Source organism: Hoplias malabaricus, chromosome 14 (assembly GCF_029633855.1).
Source record: "Hoplias malabaricus isolate fHopMal1 chromosome 14, fHopMal1.hap1, whole genome shotgun sequence".
NCBI lineage: Eukaryota > Metazoa > Chordata > Actinopteri > Characiformes > Erythrinidae > Hoplias > Hoplias malabaricus.
The window spans coordinates 2,406,634-2,427,857 of record NC_089813.1 but is presented as its reverse complement, the minus strand read 5'-3'; the positions used below and the strand labels follow the sequence as shown (position 1 = coordinate 2,427,857).

Here is a 21,224-nt window from a genome sequence, read left to right as displayed (position 1 = left end):
ATAGATAGATAGATAGATAGATAGAACTGTATACAGTGTGTTTCATAAACATGTGAATATTGACTTTCAGAAAAAACTTCACAATGTATGAAATCAGAGAAATACTGCTGACAAATCAAAGGTCATTGAAATCAGGAGATTTCATGTGAAGTTCATAGCCCTGGCCCTGTTCTACAAAAAATGTTCTGGGAACTAATTACATGGCACTGGACAGTCATTAATAATGATGTGTTGGTAAATATAATATTTAATATCTTTTAAAGGTAATGTCTGTGATCATGGGGAAACTCAGTTCTAAGCTCAGAGTTTTTAAGGTGGAACAATGTGTTTTTAAGGTGGAACAATGTTTTTGAGGGGAAAAAAAATGACAGTTTATGGTTAAAATGTAAATTATCTGTAAGTTTTTTATTCACAGTTTGAACTCCCACAGAAAGTCATTTGTAACTGGAGTTGTTTTTTTTTGTAGCTCTGTCGCTAATGCAGTTAGCCATCTCCTGAGTCTGGAGACATTTCCACCTTAAGTGAAGACACCTATTACCCCCCTATGGAGCAGGAATAGAGCAACATCCTCATCTTGGTTTGTGCTTTTCAGCGTTTGGAGTCTCACCATTGTCTAAAAAAGTGTTTTTTGATTATAATCATGAACTACACCTTTAATGAAGTCTGCCTTTATTCAGAAGTGGCACTTTTAGGTGCAGATGAAGCAAACTTTACTTGACTGTCTCTAGATAAAGAAACTATTCTGTAAATGTTTCTGATTATTATTAAAAGCAGACAACATTGCTCTAGTGAACATTGTTAACTAATGGTCTGCATGCTGGACATGACCTTGGAATTAAAAGTACAATTTGTAGAAATAGTAATTAAGAAGTGTTTATTGAAATCAGTGAAACACAAATATGTAAAACATTACTTCTTAATGTTGGACAAATAAAACAATAAACATTTTTCTGATCATAGCCTGATTCCTAATAACAGTAAAAAGCTTTAGGCTTAATAATAAAGGAACGGTCTGGTATAATTTCTCAAGAAATAACAAATATATCCGCGTTTAATGATTAAATATAATTATTTTCTAAAATCACACTCAGTCTAGTTTTAGTTTTTGTTCATAAACATAATCAGCTCTAGTGAGAATTTACTGTAAATGATGGTGAATACACTCTCAGAAATAAGATACTGTACAGGTATATTATTGGTCACTAAAGGTACAAACCAATGTACCTTTAAAAGATATAGCAGTGGTTTAGAGTCCAGATGTGTTCCCTCAATGTAATATTTAGAGAAGGTAATCTTTCATTATAGAACTGTGTAAAATAAAAGAACATAATAAAAGTCCTGGAGATGAAATGAGGCGAATGAAATCAACACAATTTTAAAATCTACACTTTAATTGGAATATGGTACAATGATGTTCCCTAATTGAAGGTAATTAAGGGTACAGAATATTTTCTCTTGAGGGTACAATCACAGGGACAGTAACAGGCTCCAGTGTACAATAAAATCTTCTAAAACAGTCCATTAACTCATTAAAATCCTCAGAGTCATTTGCATTGAGCCACCCCCAAAACACACTCACCTTCACGTGAAGAGAAGAAAAATCAAACCCAGACAGAAAATTGTATTTGCTTTTGATGGTTTCATAGCAATAACAGAGTTGATATTATCTCTCTGATACAAGTGATTAAAGCAGTGTAATGGACTCCACTGGTCCTCCACCTCAGTCTCCAGCTCAGCTCCAGAACCTGCAGCAGTTCAGAGAAAACAGCTCAGTGTTACACTCACTTTAACTGATCACTTCAAACTGAAGATTAAAACCACAGTGCAGCTCTTACCAGCTCTTAACTCGGCACCAGGATCCGCCCTGAAACACATTAATAATCACACAGTGAATTATATTAATACATTAAACCTCCAGATTAATGAATATCAGTTAAACTCTGTGTGGTCTCCACTCACCTGAGGATTTCTTCTTGTAGTAGATGAATCCAGCAGCTGAGAGGATGATCCCCAGCACCAGCCCCGACGCTCCGATAGCGATCTTATTCCTGTCAGACTCAGGGAGAGAAGGATCTGAGGAAACACAGATGTTTAATATTTGTATTTAATCTAAACTACTTCTGAAGAAATCAATGTACACAATATTCCCTCATCTGCCTTCGCATGCATATAAACTTGAGTGACGTCCCATTCTTAATCCACAGGGTTTAATATGATGTCGGCTCACCATTTGCAGCTATAACAGCTTCAGCTCCCCTGGGAAGACTTTCTACAAGATTTAAGAGCGTCTTTATGAGAATTATTGACCATTTTTCCAGAAGCGCATTAATGAGGTCAGACACAAAGCATGAAATTGTCCAGAATCTCTTGGTATTGTGAGGCATTAAGAGTTCCTTTCACTGGAACTAAGGGGCCGAGCCCAACTCCTGAATTTGCATTTACTCCTAAATGAAAAGGCTATTTCCAACTTGTGAGTGACTAATAATTCAATAGCTGCAGCTGTAGAGAAGTGTGTAATATTAGGGACATGCCCCAAACACAGGCCAGTAGTTCTACTTAAATGATGCTGTATCACTGCACAGGCCAAAAACAAAGCAGAAACAAGATTTGAAATCAATAATATCAGGAACTGTAGCAAAAGTAATTCATTCATTCATTGTTCTTTGGGTAATAACTTTAATATTGTATTTTTAAACCTTAAAAAATGATTACTGCTCTGGTTCAGATTTTTCATTAACATGCCGTTATATTTACAGTCTACTTCTCACCCAAGCTTTATTTCCACTTTAACCCTTAAACCACAGGTACTCAATATACTCCACCTCAGTGTTCACCTATTTATCTCTAGAAAAGGTCCATCAGAACTTTTCAACGCCAGTGTTTGAGGGTCTATGCCACTTATATAAAATAAAAATAGATTCAGTATTTATCCCAGGAATCTGGTTCCTTCCAATTTTGTTGTACTATGTATACTGTGTATGCTGTGTATAATGACAATAAAGTCTTTCTATTCTATTCTAAGCTTTATATTTTGAAATTATTCGCTCATGAGTGAACTAGTGAAGCTTTGTAAGAATGTTTTGTTTCTAAGTGACAATAAAGAGACAAACCTGCTTTGAGCATCACTGAGTAGCCTCTGGGTGGAGTTTACATGTTCTCCCTGTGTCTGTGTAAATAAATAAAACAGCTGACCTAAGACCATTATGGACCACCAGAGATTATTCAAGTGTGAGAAACCCCTTCGTGAAGCACTTCCTGAACTGTACTATGTATTCAGTAATTGTTCACAAGCACATCCTGGATAAATTGCTGCTCAAACAGCTCATGAGCATGAAGTGGTTCAGTATTAAACAGATTTTAAAAGTTTTTAATAATCTCATTCTGTCCTCACCCCAGTCGTAGACCATAGGTTCTGAGAAGCTGGCATGCTCCACCACACAGGAGATCTTCTCTCCAGATCTGGGGGTGTACTCCAGGTAAGAGTGGACCTGGTAGTACCAGTCTCCATCAGCCAGCTCCTCAGTTGTGGTCACATCAGTGGTAACTTTTTTACCGTCTCTCTGCCAGTACATATCAATGGCTGGAGGGTAGAAGTCATACGCGCTGCACATCAACATGGACATGTGCGCACCACTGGGCTGCTGTTCTGACATGAGTTCCACCCTCGGCCTCACTGCAAGACACCAGAGATATGACCAATACCTTAAGAAGATATTCATATTTGTGTGTTATTATTAGTGCAATCAAACAGAACAGGACTAAATAGACAGGTATTTTCAGCAAGGCGTATTCTCAGATGTCTTTCGTAATCTCAGTGAACCAACTGATGATGTGATTCCTAAAATATATCCACTTTGCACAGTTCACATTCAGACAGTGTTCTATGTGTGTGTTCACATTACAGAACTGTGTAAATTAACCCAAATTCTCACTGGATTTTTCTGATACATTAAGATATCTGATACATTACATTATCCCTTACATTTAATATTTTACACATAATCACTTTTTTTAATGTGACAAATTATATCATTAATGACTCTATGACTGTCTCCTGCTCTATATGCTTTAGTTAGCATTTTAACTCTTCTGATCATTCCTAATTACAGACTGTAACCTGCAATCCCAGAACTAACATCCATGAAGGTCTAATGGGTTAATTAAAGGCATTGTCCATTCATTTTTAAAATCTAATACAAAACTTTTATAAAATATGTTAAATATAAAATCGTGCCACAGAGTAAGTGCTTACCACAGTGTTATATTCAATAAATATTTTCACAGTACAGAACTTTAATAGAGTTTAAGAGCTCTTAAGAATTCATTATAAAAGTCTTATATTAATTAAGTTTGCTCTAAAATGACTGAACAATCAATTGTGTCATAAACAGATCATTTGTCGTTTAGTGTGACTTCATAAATATTTTGAAGAGAAAACATAATAGAATTATTTAAATTCTTTACTCTTGCAGTAATTTGACTAATGGTCCAACAAGGTCTGACGGTGTAATTGAGAAATTTGAGAACCACTGATTTATACTGATGTGATACCACAGCTGGGGTTAGTTGCCTTTAGTTCAATTTAAAGCACAGTTTCAGGAACAGGGTCTTTCTGCTCAATGCTACTACACTGAACTCTACTGAACTGAACGTGTAATTGGCTCATTACGTTTTTCCACATATTTAATTTTATTTTATTTTATTAAAAGGTTAGTGTACAAAATTAATGAGTTCATCTAAGACTGGAAAATTATAAACATAATCTTTAGAGATAGTTATGTTAAAACTACTTATGTGATCTGTTAGTATTTTTATCATCCGCGCCAATGAAATAAAAATTAAAACAGGATGAACAGAAATCTTTTAAGCAACAAAACCAATGATCACATTTAGTGTTATTTGTTTATAATTCATATTAATCTTATTAATTGTATTAATCATCTGGATTTACACAAGTCAAGCTGAAAGAGAGAAAGTGAAATTTTACACTAAACTTATTTTGTAAGATTAAGGAAGAGCAGAGTGGTGTTAAAGTGTGTGTTAAAGCTATGTTCAGAGCTGAGTGTAAATGAACGGGTCAGTGGTGGTTTAGTTGTTTCTGAGCTGCACTGATTCATTCTCACCTGCCTTCATCAGAACAGAGGAGAAATCAAGCCCCAGGTTGTGTTTGCAGTAACTCTCCAGTGTACCTCTCATCTCCTGTAGGTAAGGAAGGCTGTTCCAGTATTTTGCTTGTTTCACTCCGAACTCAGTGAAGCCGACAAACTCCCCCACAGTGCTGTTAAACCGTGCATACGGATCCTTATTGAAATAGCTTGTCCTTATATATTCCACATCGGTCAGATCTGATGAACTGGTGAGACATTCAGATGTCCCATAATGATAATATCCACCTGTCAGCGCTGGAGAGAAAAAATAAATATTTACAGTAACAATTAAGTCTGTGTAAGAAAATCATATAAACATGTATACTGTATTAAAGGCAACATCTACAATAGTGGGAATATGCTGTTCTCTGGTTTGTTTATGTCCAGAAGTCTTTTAAAGTTGAACAACTTGTTTGAGGAGAAAAACGACTGTATCTTGTTGGTGTCTGAAGTGTAAATTGTCTGTAAGTGTTTATTCACTGTCTGAATTCCCACAGAAACTCATGTGTAACTCGAACTGTTTAGTTTTGTAGCACTTTCGCTCTGTGTTTACTTTCATGCAGTTAGTTCTCTCCTGAATTTAGAGTCAGTTCCACCTTAAGTAATGTAACTGTAACAGCAAAAATAAGTCAGTGTTACCCCCCTATGGAGCAGGAAAAGAGCAACATCCTCATCTCTTTTTCATGATTTTCATCATTTGTATTTGCCATTTTTCTTTCGTGAGGAGAGAGAGAGAGAGAGAGAGAGAGAGAGAGAGAGAGAGAGAGGAGAGAGAGAGAGAGAGAGAGAGAGAGAGAGAGAGAGCATGTCTTACAGTGACACTTTTTACCCAAATACAGTGACTGGGACTTCATAAACTCATTAGACCGTTTTCCAGTGTAAACCGACTGGGGAGCAGCACATGGAGAAGAGATGACCTCTTATTTTTACAAAAAGTAGCTTTGATTAAAATTTGTTGATTAAAATCAACAAATCACATTGTGCAGATGAATTTGTTCCCTTTGTGATTCAGAGAACTCTGGGACACATTTACTCAGTCATAAGTAATAGCTACGATTAGCATTATTCTTAAATTTGTTCAGAATTTTTATTAAATGAAAATATCTATAAACTTATAATACATTTTAAACTAATTTAAATTAATCTTTTTTACATCAACACAGTTCCACATTTCAGATTAATTACATTTGCCAGAAATTACTTCTTGAAATATATAATGCATAAATACACCTTTTAAATCCAGTCTTCACCAGTTCACTTCAGTGTGTTCTTCCAGACGCCTCTCCACACACTGATAACTTCACTGATAACTAACCGTTACAACTGTATTCATGTTTATTTTATATGAAGTTTTTAAAAGTTCAGTGCAAAGCACATTTACACTCCAGATAAATGTCTGTGTGTTACACACATATAATTCAAATAAAACTACTCAGATAAGTATAAGTATAAACCCACCTGTTCTGACGGTCAGAGTCAGGAGGAGCAGCAGCTGCAGACTCAGGTTCATTTTCACCTCGATCTGTTTCCAACAACTGAAAGAGTTTCAGAGAGAGAGAGGGTTCCAGTTCATACACACAGCTCAGTTCATCAATCAACCACAGTCTAATACACCACTTCATCACCGGTTACTAGGCAGAAGCAGAAATGCATCTTTCCAGGCAACTTCATAGTTAAGTAATGACAACTGCCAAAGCTGTGCACAAATCTGTGTAATATTGAAAATAAAAAAATCTTCTGTTATATTAGCGTTAACCTATTATGTTAACCTACCTGTTATGTACATGCGTGTGTTTAACATTTTTAGAGCTGTTGACTGTGACTGAGTAATAAACTAATGCAAGGCTGTTCCATTTTTCAAATGACACTTACAGTTAGGAGTCAGATTCAGATTCAATTTATTTGTCACATACAAAAAAGATACACAAGTACAACTTGCAGTGAAATAACATTCAGTCTGTCCACTCACCCAAACAGGGGCTGGGTGTGCGCAAGGAGTCTAGAAATAACTGCATCAACATGGTACTAAACATCAAAGAAAACATTTTTTTGGCAAAGCTAGTTTTCAGTGTTGTTAACTAATTAGTTTGGTCTTTATTTCACACCATACAGCTTGAAATGGGTGTTAGCCTCATTTTGTGTCATGCCCTCATCCCGTCTGGTCTGTTTTATCAGCACATGGTTTGTTTTGTTGTTGTTTTAGTCCCGCCTTTGTTGCGCCTCCTTGTTTCCCTCGTTATTTGTCTCAGGTGCGTCTCGTCTGTGTTTTGTATTTAAGTCCCCTTCCCTCACTTCCTGTTGTCCTGGTAATGTTTTGGCCCATGTTGTTCTTTGTATTGTTTGCTATGTTCAAGTTGTACAGTTTCTATCCATGTTGTTCTCGTGTTTGATTCCAGTTGCTTGGTTTGTTAGAATCCCTAGTTATGTTGTTTCTGGTTCTTGTTCCTAGTGTGGCAGATTGTGTTTTATTTATTTCCATTTGATACTGATGTAAGGGTAATGTCAAGGGTTAATTGGGGGATGTCACTGTAGCCCTATAAGAAGGGGGAGTAGGAGGACTTGGTGATCAGTTTGACCTGCTTGGCTCCCCCCCCTTTTCCGGTGAACTTGACCCTCCTGTTGTTGGCTTGGCGTGGTGGATTCAGGTACAACTGCAACGATTTGTGTGTTTTAATTATTTTAGGTTGGACCATGGGTGTCGGTATATTTTTCCTTATTTGTGTGGGTTTACAATGTGTGGAGTAATGGGGTGACTTCTGTGTATTTAGTAGTGATTGCTGTGGGTGTTGTGCCATGGTCTGAGGCCTTCAATCATTCTCTGCTTCGCATCGTTGCTGTTCTGTGCTTTGCATCTTCGCTATTTTGCTGCTTCACAGCTTAATTACAGGTAGGCATGTTTCCTCTCTAAGAATATTTCCCGTCGTCTTTTGTATTTACATTCTATGTTTCGTTAGAACCATCACACTGCCAGCTGCTCCACCTCTTCTATCGGTTGTCGCACTTCCGTGCTGACAGAGATAGATAAACTCCTTTTAAACGGAGTTTAAACATTCTCCTAGTTGCTCCTCCTCTCGTGGTGCTGCTGTTTTCTCCACGTCTTGGCTAAGTCGTGCTGCTGCGCTGTATAGATTCGTATCACTTGCGGGTCTGTTAAATTGTGTTGTTTGTTTTTGTTTTTTTCTTTTTTTTGTTTTGTTTTCAAGGCGCAGTTTATTCTACGACAGTTGTATTTCTTTTGGAAATTGTTGATTTTCTTGTGTTAAGTTTTCGTTCCTATTGTTAGATTATTTGTCAATTTTTGGGTTTATTTGGCGGGTTATATCCCAATTTCGGGCTTGCCCATTTTCTTTTCTTATTTCTTTTGTTTTATTCTTTAAAGTGTATACTACCCTTATTGATTTTCATTTGTTCATTTTGGTTTTCTTGTAATTGGTTATTCCTTGTGTTTGTCAATTTGTTATTTTTTTTTCTGTTCAGGCCTTCTCTCTTTCTCTCTCTCTCTTTCTCTCTCCCTCTCTCTTCTTTCTAGTTGTGGCAGCTAGTTTATGGCACCTTGTTGTCATTTTAAAATAGTAATTTTGAATGATTTTTAATGAATATTGATGTATTAGTGTAAATGCGGCGGCTGAAGTGTTTTAGGGTAATGTTTGAATGTGTACTGAAATAAATTTTTTATTGTGAAAACAAAATATTGTGTGGACCACGAGCCTCTGTCCCCAACAGACGAACCTGGGTTGCCTGGCTAGTTTACTAGTCTTATTTCCTGAGGTGAAATTCCTCAGGTGGCGTAGTCGGACTATAATCAGAGTATTTTTTTATATATATATAACCCATTCTGTTAGTGGGTATTATCCCTCTTATGACCATTAGGGTGTGGTGATTTAATGGATAGGAGGTAGGCCGCGTCACAAACTGGCGTAGTCGGCAGGATTTGTTGTGTTGACAGACTTGTGGTTCCATTTCCATGCATTTTTATTAATATTTTGTCTTTTTTTTTTTTTCTTAAGTGTATATAGGTGCCGGTGGAGATAAAGCAGCAGCACCACATTAGGATTGCACATCTTGGTTTGTGGGCGTTAGTTTCTTTAACTCTGGTAACTTGGAGTAAGCCCCGTGCTGACTATGGAGGAGGAAATGCAACAGCTTAGGGTACTTGTAGCACAGCTTCAGGCTGATAACCGGCGTCTCCTTCAGGAGAATGGTGCTTCTGTGGCGGGTACTAGCCCACAAACTCCCTTAGTTAACGAGCCTCCTGCAGTGCCTAGTCCTACTATTGAACGACTGGTAGTCGTTCCTAGAGAGAGGAAATGCCCTTTGTTTAATGGTAAATCTGGCATAGGTATAGTTGAGTGGATAGAGGAGGTACAAGTGTGTATGCGTGCTCGACACTTTTCCGTCCTTGAGCAAGCTTATTTTATTTTTGACCATTAAGAGGGAGAAGCACGTAGAGAGATAAAATATCAGAGTAGTGTAGAGCGCAGTGATCCCACTAAAATATTTGAGATTTTAAAAGAATTGTATGGTTGTACCTCATCTTATGTCACACTAGAGCAGGCCTTTTTCTCTAGACGGCAACAGGTGGGCGAGACATTATTGGAATTTTCATTAGCTTTAATGGCTTTGATGGAGCAGGTGAAACAGCAGGCACCTGCTGGCACCCTTGATGTGGGAATATTGCTCCGAGATCAGTTTGCTGAGCATGTTTTGGATGTTTCCCTTTGTCTGGAACTCAAACAATTTATTCGCCAGCGGCCTAGTACTACCTTGTTGGATGTGCGAGCAGAGGCTATGCGCTGGGAGAGAGAGGGTTTACCGGGTGGGGCCAGGGGACGTAGTTTCTCTTTGCCGTCAGCTTATGGGGTACAGTATGGCGTGCAGGGGAGTTCTCCAACCCCAGTAGTTACCCCTCAAGCATCTGAGTTGGGAGAACTGAGGAAGCTTTTGAAGCAACAGCAGGGTCAGATTGATCGGCTAACTCAAGCTTTGACTTCTTTGCAACAATCGTCGAGACCAAATCGGCCCTCTCTTCCTAGTTGTGTTATATGCCGTAGGTGTCAACAGCCAGGCCATTTGGCGAGGGAGTGTGAGGGGGAGCGTGTTAGTTCCCGTACTTATGTCCCTTCTGGTGCTCCCTTTAATAGGGCCAGACCCTCCTCTGCTGCACAGTTGGAAAACTAAAGCCCACTGAGCTGCAGAGCCAAAGCTCAGAGGTGGATAATGTGCACCGGTTGATGTCATCTTGTCCTACTATTAGTGTCGATTGGGGGAGTAGCTGTGATCTGCTTAGTGGATACTGGGTCCATGGTGTCCACCATAACGGAGAGTTTCTTTTTGCAGCAGTTTCAGCCTTGGGGTCCCCTATATTGGTTGCATTGAGCTTGATGTAGTTTTGTGTGGGAAGGTTCTCCCTAAGTGTGGTATTCTGGTGGTTAAGGACCCACCTGGGGCATCTTCTTTAGCTCCTGGTGTTTTGGGCATGAATGTTATCAGTCGCTGCTACCAGGAATTGTTTGTAGTGCATGGTCCCTCTTTGTTTAGTTTGCCTTTGGTGTCTCAGGCCCCAGGTCCTGTTTTAGATGCACTGCAACAATCTCGTCTGCCCTTCAGGGCTCAAGGGATTTCTCTGGCCAGGTCAGGGTTCGTGGTTCCCGAGCGATTCGTGTGCCAGGTGGGGTTATGAAATTGGTCACCAGCACTTGTCCAGAGTAGTTCTTTGGTGAGGTGGCGTTGCTGGAGCCCCCAGTGGGTTGCCAGCAGGGTTGCTGGTCTCTTCCTGTTTGTTACCAGTGGTCCGAGGTACTGTTTATGTTCCTGTGGTCAATGTAGGTAACACAGAGGTATTGTTGTATCCTCGGGTCCTTCTAGGCTCTTTGAGTCTTACATGTGTAATTAGCTTACCTTTTGGGGTTGAGGAAGAGAGGTTTACTACAGCAACTGTGTCTTCGCAGGCAGCTGCTAATTCTGTACAGACACAACTGGAATCGCTGGACTTGTCGATGCTGTCAGAGCAGGAACAGAGTGAGGTTCAATCTTTGTTGCAGAAGTATCAGGCTGTCTTTTCTGTCCATGAGAGTGACTTGGGTTGCACAGATCTCATCTCTCATGATATTCCTTTGTTGGATCCCTGTTCGGCAGCGCTATCGTTGGGTTCCCCCTTCTGAATTCGAGGTAGTGAAAGCCCATCAGTTGCTTGAGGCCCAGATCATACGTGAGAGCAGTAGCCCATACGCATCTCCAATCGTTTTGGTTAAGAAGGATGGGAGCTTGCGTATGTGTGTGGACTATCGCCAGTTAAATAGTAAAACTAGAAAGGATGCTTTCCCTTTGCCTCAGATTGAAGAGAGTTTGGATGCTTTGTCTGGGGCTCGTTGGTTTTCTACCTTGGATTTGGCCAGTGGCTATAATCAGGTGCCGGTGACTGAAGGGGATAAACCCAAAACAGCTTTTTGTACTTCTTTCGGCCTCTTTGAATGGAATTGTATGCCCTTCGGGCTTTGTAATGCCCCAAGCACGTTCCAACGTCTCAAGCAGATGTTTGGTGACCAACAATGTCAGTCCTTACTTTTGTATCTTGATGATATTGTGGTAATTTCCTCTTCTGTTTATCAGCATATTCAGTGGTTGGAGGTTGTCCTTGACCAACTCCAGAGGGAAGGGCTAAAGGTTAAATTAGAGAAGTGTGCCGCCTTTCAGCAGGAGGTTGGGTATTTGGGGCATGTGATTTCGGCCAAGGGGGTTTCCACAGACCCTGCTAAGGTTGAGGCAGTGGCTCAGTGGCGGCAGCCTCAAAACGTGTCAGAGCTGCGTTCTTTTTTGGGGGTTGCCAGCTATTATCGGCGTTTCGTGGAGGGTTTTGCCCAGTTAGCTGGCCCTCTCCATAGGTTGGTGGCAAAATTGGCTGGCACCAAGTCTAAAAAGGGGTCTGGTCCATCTGTGGGTGAGGCATGGACACCTGAATGTGAGCGTAGCTTTGAGGCCTTGAAGGCCAAATTGGTTTCCGCCCCAGTGTTGGCCTATGCAGATTTTTCACGTCCCTTTATCCTGGAGGTTGATGCTAGTTATAGCGGTCTAGGTGCTGTCCTTTCTCAGGAACAGGATGGTTGCCTTAGGCCAGTGGCCTATGCCAGCCGTGTCCTGCGCCCGACTGAGCACAACATGACCAACTTTAGTTCCATGAAATTGGAATTTCTGGCTCTCAAGTGGGTCATGACAGAGAAATTCCGGGAGTATTTGTTGGGTCACCGGTGTGTTGTCTTTACCGATAACAATCCCTTGAGCTATCTTCAGACTGCAAAATTGGGGGCTATGGAACACCGTTGGGCTGCTCAGTTGGCCTCTTTTAATTTTGAAATCAAATATCGGTCAGGTCGAAGTAATTGAAATGCAGATGCCCTTTCTCGGCAGTATGTTTTGGGGTCTAGTTTGACAGAGCAGGGTTTGCCTGGTACCGCTGTTCCTGCTTCTTTGCAGCAGGTGTCGGGTTTGGACAGTAGAGTGCCGGTCAGCCAGACCTTAGTTTCAGTGTTCCCCAGTTTCTCTCCATCAGATCTTTGCCAACTTCAGGTGGCAGATTCAGTGTTGAGGGACATCTGGCATTTCTGGAGGGAACAAAGGCAACCCACTCCAGAAGAGAGCTTTCTCGACCAGTGTTGGCCCTGTTGCGCCAATGGGATAGATTGGTGGAACGAGATGGGGTATTGTTCCATAGAGTGTTCCATCCTGAGGGAGGTGAGGAGAACTTGCAGCTTTTTAGATTTTACAATTTTAGAGCCTACAGCAAATGGGCTGGAGAATGTATTGGTTATGACTGATGTGTTCAGTAAGTACACAGTGGCAATCCCAACTCGGGATCAGCGGGCAACTACAGTGGGGCAGGTTCTCTTGGCCGAATGGTTTTATAAGTTTGGGATACCCAGTCGAATTCACTCTGACCAAGGTAGGAGTTTTGAGAACTCTGTTATCCAGCAGGTTTGTAGTTTATATGGGGTGGATAAATCCCAGACTACCCCATACCACCCAGCTGGAAATGGGCAGTGTGAGCGGTTCAATAGGACTCTTCACAATATTTGTTGCGCACCCTTCCTGTCGCGAGGAAGCGGAATTGGCCTTCTTGTTTACCCCAAGTCCTGTTTTGCTATAATACTACTCCCCATCAGGGTACAGGTGAGTCGCCCTTCTTTTTAATGTTTGGGAGAGAAGCTAGACTCCCGGTGGATTTCCTCCTTGGCAGAGTGTCTGAGCCAGTGTCAGGAGAAGTGCATGATTGGGTGTTAGAGCATCAGGCCCAACTTAAGGTTGCTTTCGATGGTGCCCGGGAGAAATTGTTGCAGGCAGCTGGACGTCGAAAGGAGCGTCATGATCAGAAGGTGCGTGAGGCACCTCTGCAGGTGGGTCAGTTGGTGTACCTGAGGGATAATAGCTGGAGAGGCCGGCATAAAATTCAAGATATTTGGAGTTCTGTTGTCTAACAGGTGTTGAAGGCACCGGCTGGGCAGGGGGCTGTGTATACCATAGCGCCGCTGGAAAATTTGCAGCAAGTAAAACATGTACACTGGAGCATGTTAAAGGCCAGGTTACGTCCAGTGTCTCCACCTTCCCCTTCCAGTGGGTCTTCCCCCGCTCCAGTTGTAGTGGAGGGTGATTCAGTTAGTGATGATGACCTCTGTGTGTGGGTCTCTAAGTTTCCTCATGCTGTTTTAGCTAGCCCTAGTGGGTCCTCGGCAGGTCCCGTGCCGAACATCGATATCGAGGTGGAGTCCACTGGGGAAGATTTTGTGGCGGGGCTCAGGTTGGACCAAGCTTTAGGAGTGATGAGCTCCCACCCAGTGGCTTCATGCTCAGGGGAGCAACCTAGTTCCAGTTTTGGGGATTTGCGGCATACTACACGTATCACAGCTGGACAGCACCCTAACGTTCATCATCTCCCCAGATCTGTTGGTCCACTGGGTATGGGTTCTAGTAATTTGGTAAGAGTGGTGTCTGGTGAGCAGTTTGCTCCTTTTAGGCAATGGGACTAACAGTCAGCACTGTTATTGTGTCTCATCGTTGGGGCGCAGATTTAATAAGTGGGGGCAGAATGTGGCAGATTGTGTTTTATTTATTTCCATTTGATACTGATGTAAGGGTAATGTCAAGGGTTAATTGGGGGATGTCACTGTAGCCCTATAAGAAGGGGGAGTAGGAGGACTTGGTGATCCGTTTGACCTGCTTGGCTCCCCCCCCTTTTCCGGTGAACTTGACCCTCCTGTTGTTGGCTTGGCGTGTGGTTTGGTGTGGTGGATTCAGGTACAACTGCAACGATTTGTGTGTTTTAATTATTTTAGGTTGGACCATGGGTGTCGGTATATTTTTCCTTATTTGTGTGGATTTACAATGTGTGGAGTAACGGGGTGATTTGTGTGTGTTTAGTAGTGATTGTTGTGGGTGTTGTGCCATGGTCTGAGGCCTTCAATCATTCTCTGCTTCGCATCGTTGCTGTTCTGTGCTTTGCATCTTCGCTATTTTGCTGCTTCACAGCTTAATTCCAGGTAGGCATGTTTCCTCTCTCTAAGAATATTTCCCGTCGTCTTTTGTATTTACATTCTATGTTTCGTTAGAACCGTCACACTGCCAGCTGCTCTGCCTCTTCTATCGGTTGTCGCACCTCCGTGCTGACAGAGATAGATAAACTCCTTTAAAAGTTTAAACATTCTCCTAGTTGCTCCTCCTCTCGTGGTGCTGCTGTTTTCTCCACGTCTTGGCTAAGTCGTGCTGCTGCGCTGTATAGATTCGTATCACTTGCGGGTCTGTTAAATTGTTTTGTTTGTTTTTGTTTTTTCTTTTTTTGTTTCGTTTTCAAGGCGCAGTTTATTCTGCGACAGTTGTATTTCTTTTGGAAATTGTTGATTTTCTTTTGTGTTAAGTTTTCGTTCCTATTTTGTTAGATTATTTGTCAATTTTTGGGTTTATTTGGCAGGTTATATCCCAATTTCGGGCTTGCCCATTTTCTTTTCTTATTATTTATTTTGTTTTATTCTTTAAAGTGTATACTACCCTTATTGATTTTCATTTGTTTGTTTTGATTTTCTTGTAATTGGTTATTCCTTGCGTTTGTCAATTTGTTATTTTTTTTTCTGTTCAGGCCTTCTCTCTTTCTCTTCTTTCTAGTTGTGGCAGCTAGTTTATGGCACCTTGTTGTCATTTTAAAATAGTAATTTTGAATGATTTTTAATGAATATTGATGTATTAGTGTAAATGCGGCGGCTGAAGTGTTTTAGGGTAATGTTTGAATGTGTACTGAAATAAAATTTTATTGTGAAAACAAAATATTGTGTGGACCACGAGCCTCTGTCCCCAACAGACGAACCTGGGTTGCCTGGCTAGTTTACTAGTCTTATTTCCTGAGGTGAAATTCCTCAGGTGGCGTAGTCGGACTATAATCAGAGTATTTTTTATATATACATCTCCCATTCTGTTAGTGGGTATTATCCCTCTTATGACCATTAGGGTGTGGTGATTTAATGGGTAGGAGGTAGGCCGCGTCACACTAGTCTTGTTCTTTCTTCGATTCCTGTTTGCCCTAGAGTTCGTTTGTGTTTGTTTTGTATATTTCGTGTAAATCTGTGTTATTAGCGTGTGCGTCCGCTCCAGTCAGTCCGCACCCTGTGATCCCTAACAGAATGAACGACCAAACAAAGGACGCAGCTAGCACGGACTATTTTTTCAAAGAGACGTTCATGACAGTACAGGAGTCTCTAACGGTAAAGGTGGGGAATCAACCTGCTACCCTGCAGTCCTATATGGGAGTTCCCCCCAAGTATGAGGGGACTTCAAAGGTTGAGGGTTTTCTGCTCCAATGCCGCTTGTACTTTACCTACCTGACTGTTCCTGCGCCACATGAATTTATCAAAGTAATGTTTATGAGATCCCTTCTCAAAGGGAGAGCATTGGAGTGGGCTGATCAAGTGCTGGGAGAGGGAGCCCTGCATATTACGGTGGAGACTTTTAGCGAACTATTGAGAGCCAGATTCTCCCGATTGACTCCAGAGGACATCTCCGCAGGACCCTCTGCTCCCGAGGACTACCCCCTCAGGTCCGGGGAAATTTTTGGGGGGGATTAAGGGTAGGGGCTGTTAGCCTCCAACCTCAGGACAACAGAGGTGAGGATAACAGGGGTGCACCTCTGGGGGATCTCATGAGTGCACCCGTCAAACCCCCTAAACCCTTAACAGCTCCATTGCGGGACGTCGTCGCAGGGCCCCCTGCCTCCGTGGACGTCGCTGCAGGGCCTCCAGCCCCTGTGAAAGCGGCTCCCCCAGTCCCTGTGAAGGCGGCGTCCTCAGCCGCACAGGCCCCGGAGAAGGCGGCGTCCTCAGCCGCACAGGCCCCGGAGAAGGCGGCGTCCTCAGCCGCACAGGCCCCGGAGAAGGCGGCGTCCTCAGCCGCACAGGCCCCGGAGAAGGCGGCGTCCTCAGCCGCACAGGCCCCGGAGAAGGCGGCGTCCTCAGCCGCACAGGCCCCGGAGAAGGCGGCGTCCTCAGCCGCACAGGCCCCGGAGAAGGCGGCATCCTCAGCCGCACAGGCCCCGGAGAAGGCGGCGTCCTCAGCCGCACAGGCCCCGGAGAAGGCGGCGTCCTCAGCCGCACAGGCCCCGGAGAAGGCGGCGTCCTCAGCCGCACAGGCCCCGGAGAAGGAGGCGTCCTCAGCCGCACAGGCCCCGGAGAAGGAGGCTTCCTCAGCCGCACAGGCCCCGGAGAAGGAGGTTTCTACGACCGCGTCTGCCCCTATGACTGTGGCTACGGCCGTTTCTGCTCCCGTGACTGTGGCTACGGCCGTTTCTGCTCCCGTGACTGTGGCTTCGGCCGTTTCGGCACCCGTGACTGTGGCCCCGGCGGCTCTTGGTCGTGTCCCAGAACTGTGCCCAGGCTGGTTCCTCAGACTTCCCCTCAGACATTTGCCAGTCCTGGGCACCCCCATGTTATTTTGGTTCCCATGTCAGTCCCTGTCCTAGTTCCTGTCTCTCTCCTTGTCCCTGTACCCATGTCTGCATTTGTCTCTGTCCCAGTCCCTGTCACTGTGTTCATTTCTGTCCCCGTAAACGTTCTGGTCCCTGTTCCACTGCCAAGTCCTGTCCAGTCACATACCCCTGTCCAATCTTCTGTCTCTGGTTCTGTCCTGTCCCCAGTTATGTCCCCTGTTTCGTCACCAGTCATTGCTCCTGTCCGGTCCTAGCACCCAGCCCCAGTCCAGTTACCTGTCTTGTCTCAAGTCCCATCTCCTGTCCAGTCTCATCTCTGCTCCTGTGCTGCATCAGTCCCCGTTTCAACCATCTGTCCTGCCTCTAGCTCAGTCCCAGTACCTGGCCTCAGTCCCGTCATCTGTCCTGTCTCACGTCCAGTCCTTGTTCCCTTCCAGTGCCTTGTTCAATGTTAAGCACCCCGTCCAGTCTCATGTAACCACTCCCGTTCAGTCTAGTCCTTTCCAGTCCCAGGTCCCGTCCCCTGTTAGTTCAGTCTTCTGTCCTCGCTCAAGTTCTGTCTCCAGTCCATTCTCTTCGTTTCAGTGCTTTGCCACCCGTCTATAGTTCTTTTGTGTCTCCGTTTCTAGATTCGTCACCGGTTTCTCCCCTTTGTCAGTCTTCTGTTCTGTCCAGAGTCTAGTCTCTTGTCTCAAGCCTCATTTTCTGTGTCTGTTACTGTCTTGGTTTCCCTGCTCCCTCCTGCGCCAGCTTCTGGGGAATCTAGGTTACATGCCCCGGGAGTTGCCCGTTCGGGAGGGGGCATCTGTCACGCCCTCGTCCCATCTGGTCTGTTTTCTCAGCACATGGCTTTGTTTTGTTGTTGTTTTAGTCACGCCTTTGTTCCGCCTTGTTTGTTACCCTCGTTATTTGTCTCAGGTGCGTCTCGTCTGTGTTTTGTATTTAAGTCCCCTTCCCTCACTTCCTGTTGTCGTTCATTTGTTCTTGGTAATGTTTCGGCCCATGTTGTTCTTTGTATTGTTTGCTATGTTCAAGTTGTACGGTTTCTATCCATGTTGTTCTTGTGTTTGATTCCAGTTGCTCGGTTTGTTAGAATCCCTAGTTATGTTGTTTCTGGTTCTCGTTCCTAATCTTGTTCTTTCTTTGAATCCTCTTTGCCCTAGAGTTTGTTTGTGTTTGTTTTGTATATTTCGTGTAAAATAAAGTCTGTGTTATTAGCGTGTGCGTCCGCCCCAGTCAGTCCACACCCTGTGATCCCTAACAGTTTGTCTGGATTTACTGTGAAGAAAATTAAGTATTTTAAAATCTCTCAGTCAGTTCTGGTACATCACATGACGTCAGTGAATGTTAGTCTGGTCACCTTCAGCTGTATTTGTCACAATAAATTGTTCAGTTTTACATTCATTTTGTTATGTTGAGGCCTTGTGTTAAAATAAAAATAAAATAAAAATGTAATAAGTTTTTTTTTTTTTTTTTTTCCCATAATGACGAAGTGAAAACAGTTTTTTTTTTTGAAAATGTGTTATAAAAGAAAAAAGAAAAATGTGCATGGACATTTAGCTTTGGGGACCTCCCATGTCTCTTGATCATCTTTGAGATATCTCTATGCCATGATTGAGTCCAGCTGTGGTAAATGCAGTGGATTGGACATTATTTGATAAGACACACACTATCTATTTCAAGTGTTTATTTTTTTAAATGTTGATGATTACGGCTCACAGCCAATGAAACCCTAAAGTCATTATTTCATAAAATTAGAATAATTATCAGAAAACACCTGCAATGGTTTCCTAAGCCTTTAAATTGTCCCTTAGTCTGGTTCAATAGGCCACATAATCATGGGGAAGACTGCTGACTGACAGAGGTCAGAACGTAGTCACTGACTCCCTCCTGCTGTATCTGAGCACATGGAGAGTTGAGTGAAAGGAAAAGTGTGGTAGAGAACGGCGCACCAGCAACAGGGAAAGCCTCAGCCTTGAAAGGATTGTGAAGAAAAGGCTGTTCACAAATGTGGGGGAGATTCATGAGGAGTGGACACTGCTGGAGTCAGTGCTTCAAGAGCCACCACACAGACACATTCAGGACACAGGCTACAACTGTCGCAGTCCTTGTGTCGAGCCGCTACTGACCCAGAGACAACGGCAGAAGAGTCTCACCTGGGCAGAGGAGAAAAAGACTGGACTGTGGCTCAGTGTCCAAAGTCTAAGTCTAAAAGAAGTACACAATCCAAGCTGCTGGAGTCTAGTGTGAAGTTTCCACAGTCAGTGGAGCCGTGACGTCTGCTGGTGTTGGTCCACTGTGTTAGATCAAGTCTAAAGTCAGCGCAGCTGTCTACCAAGACATTTTAGAGCACTTCAGGCTTCCCTCTGCTGACAAGTTTTATGGAGATGTGGTTTTCATTTTCCAGCAGGACTTGGCCCCTGTCCACACTGCCACAAGTAACAAGGTAACACTTTAAATTACAGCCCACTAATTACTAGGTAAGTACATAGTAAATTAGTAAAGGGCATGATACTAGAATTATATGGTTATTACTGAGTGTCTTATAAACACTTTACAAATAAAGCACGAATCCATTGTACTTCTGAGCATAATTATAGATTAGAAAATTTAAATTACGGCAGTTTATGTAAGTGACTATTACTGTCTTTTTTTATAAATAAGGAATGCAGCTTCTATTTTGAATTCTCTGTGTTTCTGAATGTAATTATAGCTCCTTTAACATTATTCACAGTGCACCTACAGAGAAGGACAGGGTCAGATACTTTCATTACAGAGACTAGCAGAGTTTCACTGTGCTTTGATTTACCACAGTCGTCATCATCACACACTTCAGAGATATTTTACACTGTTTAGCCGATATGTGATGGGGCATTGTATGAACATCGCTGACTAATTATAATTTACGTTCCTTATTTGTAAAGTATTTGTAAGATACCAGTAATAACCGCATATTTCTGTATCATACCCTTTACTTACCTTTATCTTATGGCTTACTGAACAGGTACATGCTCTGTACTCACCCAGTACTTATTTTATCTTACGGCTTACTGAACAGCTACATACTCTGTAATTAGAGGGCTGTGATTTGAAGTGTTACCAGAATCTATAAGGTATTGTCAAGAGGAAGATGAGAGACACCATACCCAGTGAAGATGAGCTGAAGGTCTCTATAAAAGGAACCTGGGCTTCCATAACACCTCAGCAGTGTCACAGACTGATCACCTCCACACCACGCTGCACTGAAGCAGTGATTCATCAAAAGGAGCCCAGACCAAGTACTGAGTTCATACACTCTACATACTTCTCAATAGAACAACATTTCTCTATTAAAATCAGTTTTAAATTGGTCTTATATAACGTTCTAATTTTCTGAGATAATGGCTTTTGGGTTTTCACTGGCTGTGAGCCATAATCATCAACATTTAAATAAATAAAAATTTGGAATAGATCACTGTGTTTGTACTGAGGGCGGCACGGTGGTGCAGCAGGTAATGTCTCTGTCACAGCTCCAGGGACCTGGAAGTTGTGGGTTCAAGTCCAACTCAGGGTGACTGTCTGTGAGGAGTGTGGTGTGTTCTCTCTGTGTCTGCGTGGGTTTCCTCCGGGTGACTGTCTGTGAGGAGTGTGGTGTGTTCTCCCTGTGTCTGCGTGGGTTTCCTCCGGGTGACTGTCTGTGAGGAGTGTGGTGTGTTCTCCCTGTGTCTGCGTGGGTTTCCTCCGGGTGACTGTCTGTGAGGAGTGTGGTGTGTTCTCCCTGTGTCTGCGTGGGTTTCCTCCGGGTGACTGTCTGTGAGGAGTGTGGTGTGTTCTCCCTGTGTCTGCGTGGGTTTCCTCCGGGTGACTGTCTGTGAGGAGTGTGGTGTGTTCTCCCTGTGTCTGTGTGGGTTTCCTCCGGGTGACTGTCTGTGAGGAGTGTGGTGTGTTCTCCCTGTGTCCGCGTGGGTTTCCTCCGGGTGCTCCGGTTTCCTCCCACAGTCCAAAAACACACGTTGGTAGGTGAATTGGCGACTCAAAAAGTGTCCGTAGGTGTGAGTGTGTGAGTGAATGTGTGAGTATGAGTTTCACTTTTTGAATTAAATTACAGAAAAAAATTAACTTTGTTATATTATAATTTATTG

At 42.8% G+C, this 21,224-nt stretch overlaps 1 protein-coding gene across 5 annotated transcripts in view; it reads right to left on the bottom strand.

Annotated features, from left to right (window-relative positions):
* Nucleotides 1–967: 967 nt before the first annotated feature.
* The window catches only part of LOC136666338 (H-2 class II histocompatibility antigen, I-E beta chain-like), an 86,888-nt gene continuing 66,631 nt past the window's right edge, over nt 968–21,224 (bottom strand). Inside the window, exons 1-6 of one of the 5 annotated variants that reach the window (XM_066644452.1) lie at nt 6,606–6,674; nt 5,124–5,402; nt 3,392–3,673; nt 1,960–2,073; nt 1,836–1,864; nt 968–1,745 (exon numbers count right to left, since the gene is read on the bottom strand). In XM_066644452.1, coding sequence (XP_066500549.1) covers nt 1,842–1,864; nt 1,960–2,073; nt 3,392–3,673; nt 5,124–5,402; nt 6,606–6,657 — 750 coding nt within the window. In that variant the 5' untranslated portion in view covers nt 6,658–6,674 and the 3' untranslated portion in view covers nt 968–1,745; nt 1,836–1,841. Of the gene's footprint in view, nt 2,074–3,113; nt 3,167–3,391; nt 3,674–5,123; nt 5,403–6,605; nt 6,675–21,224 lie in introns of those variants that run through there. The other 4 variants (XR_010795356.1, XM_066644451.1, XM_066644453.1 and 1 more) reach the window with 4 other exon arrangements.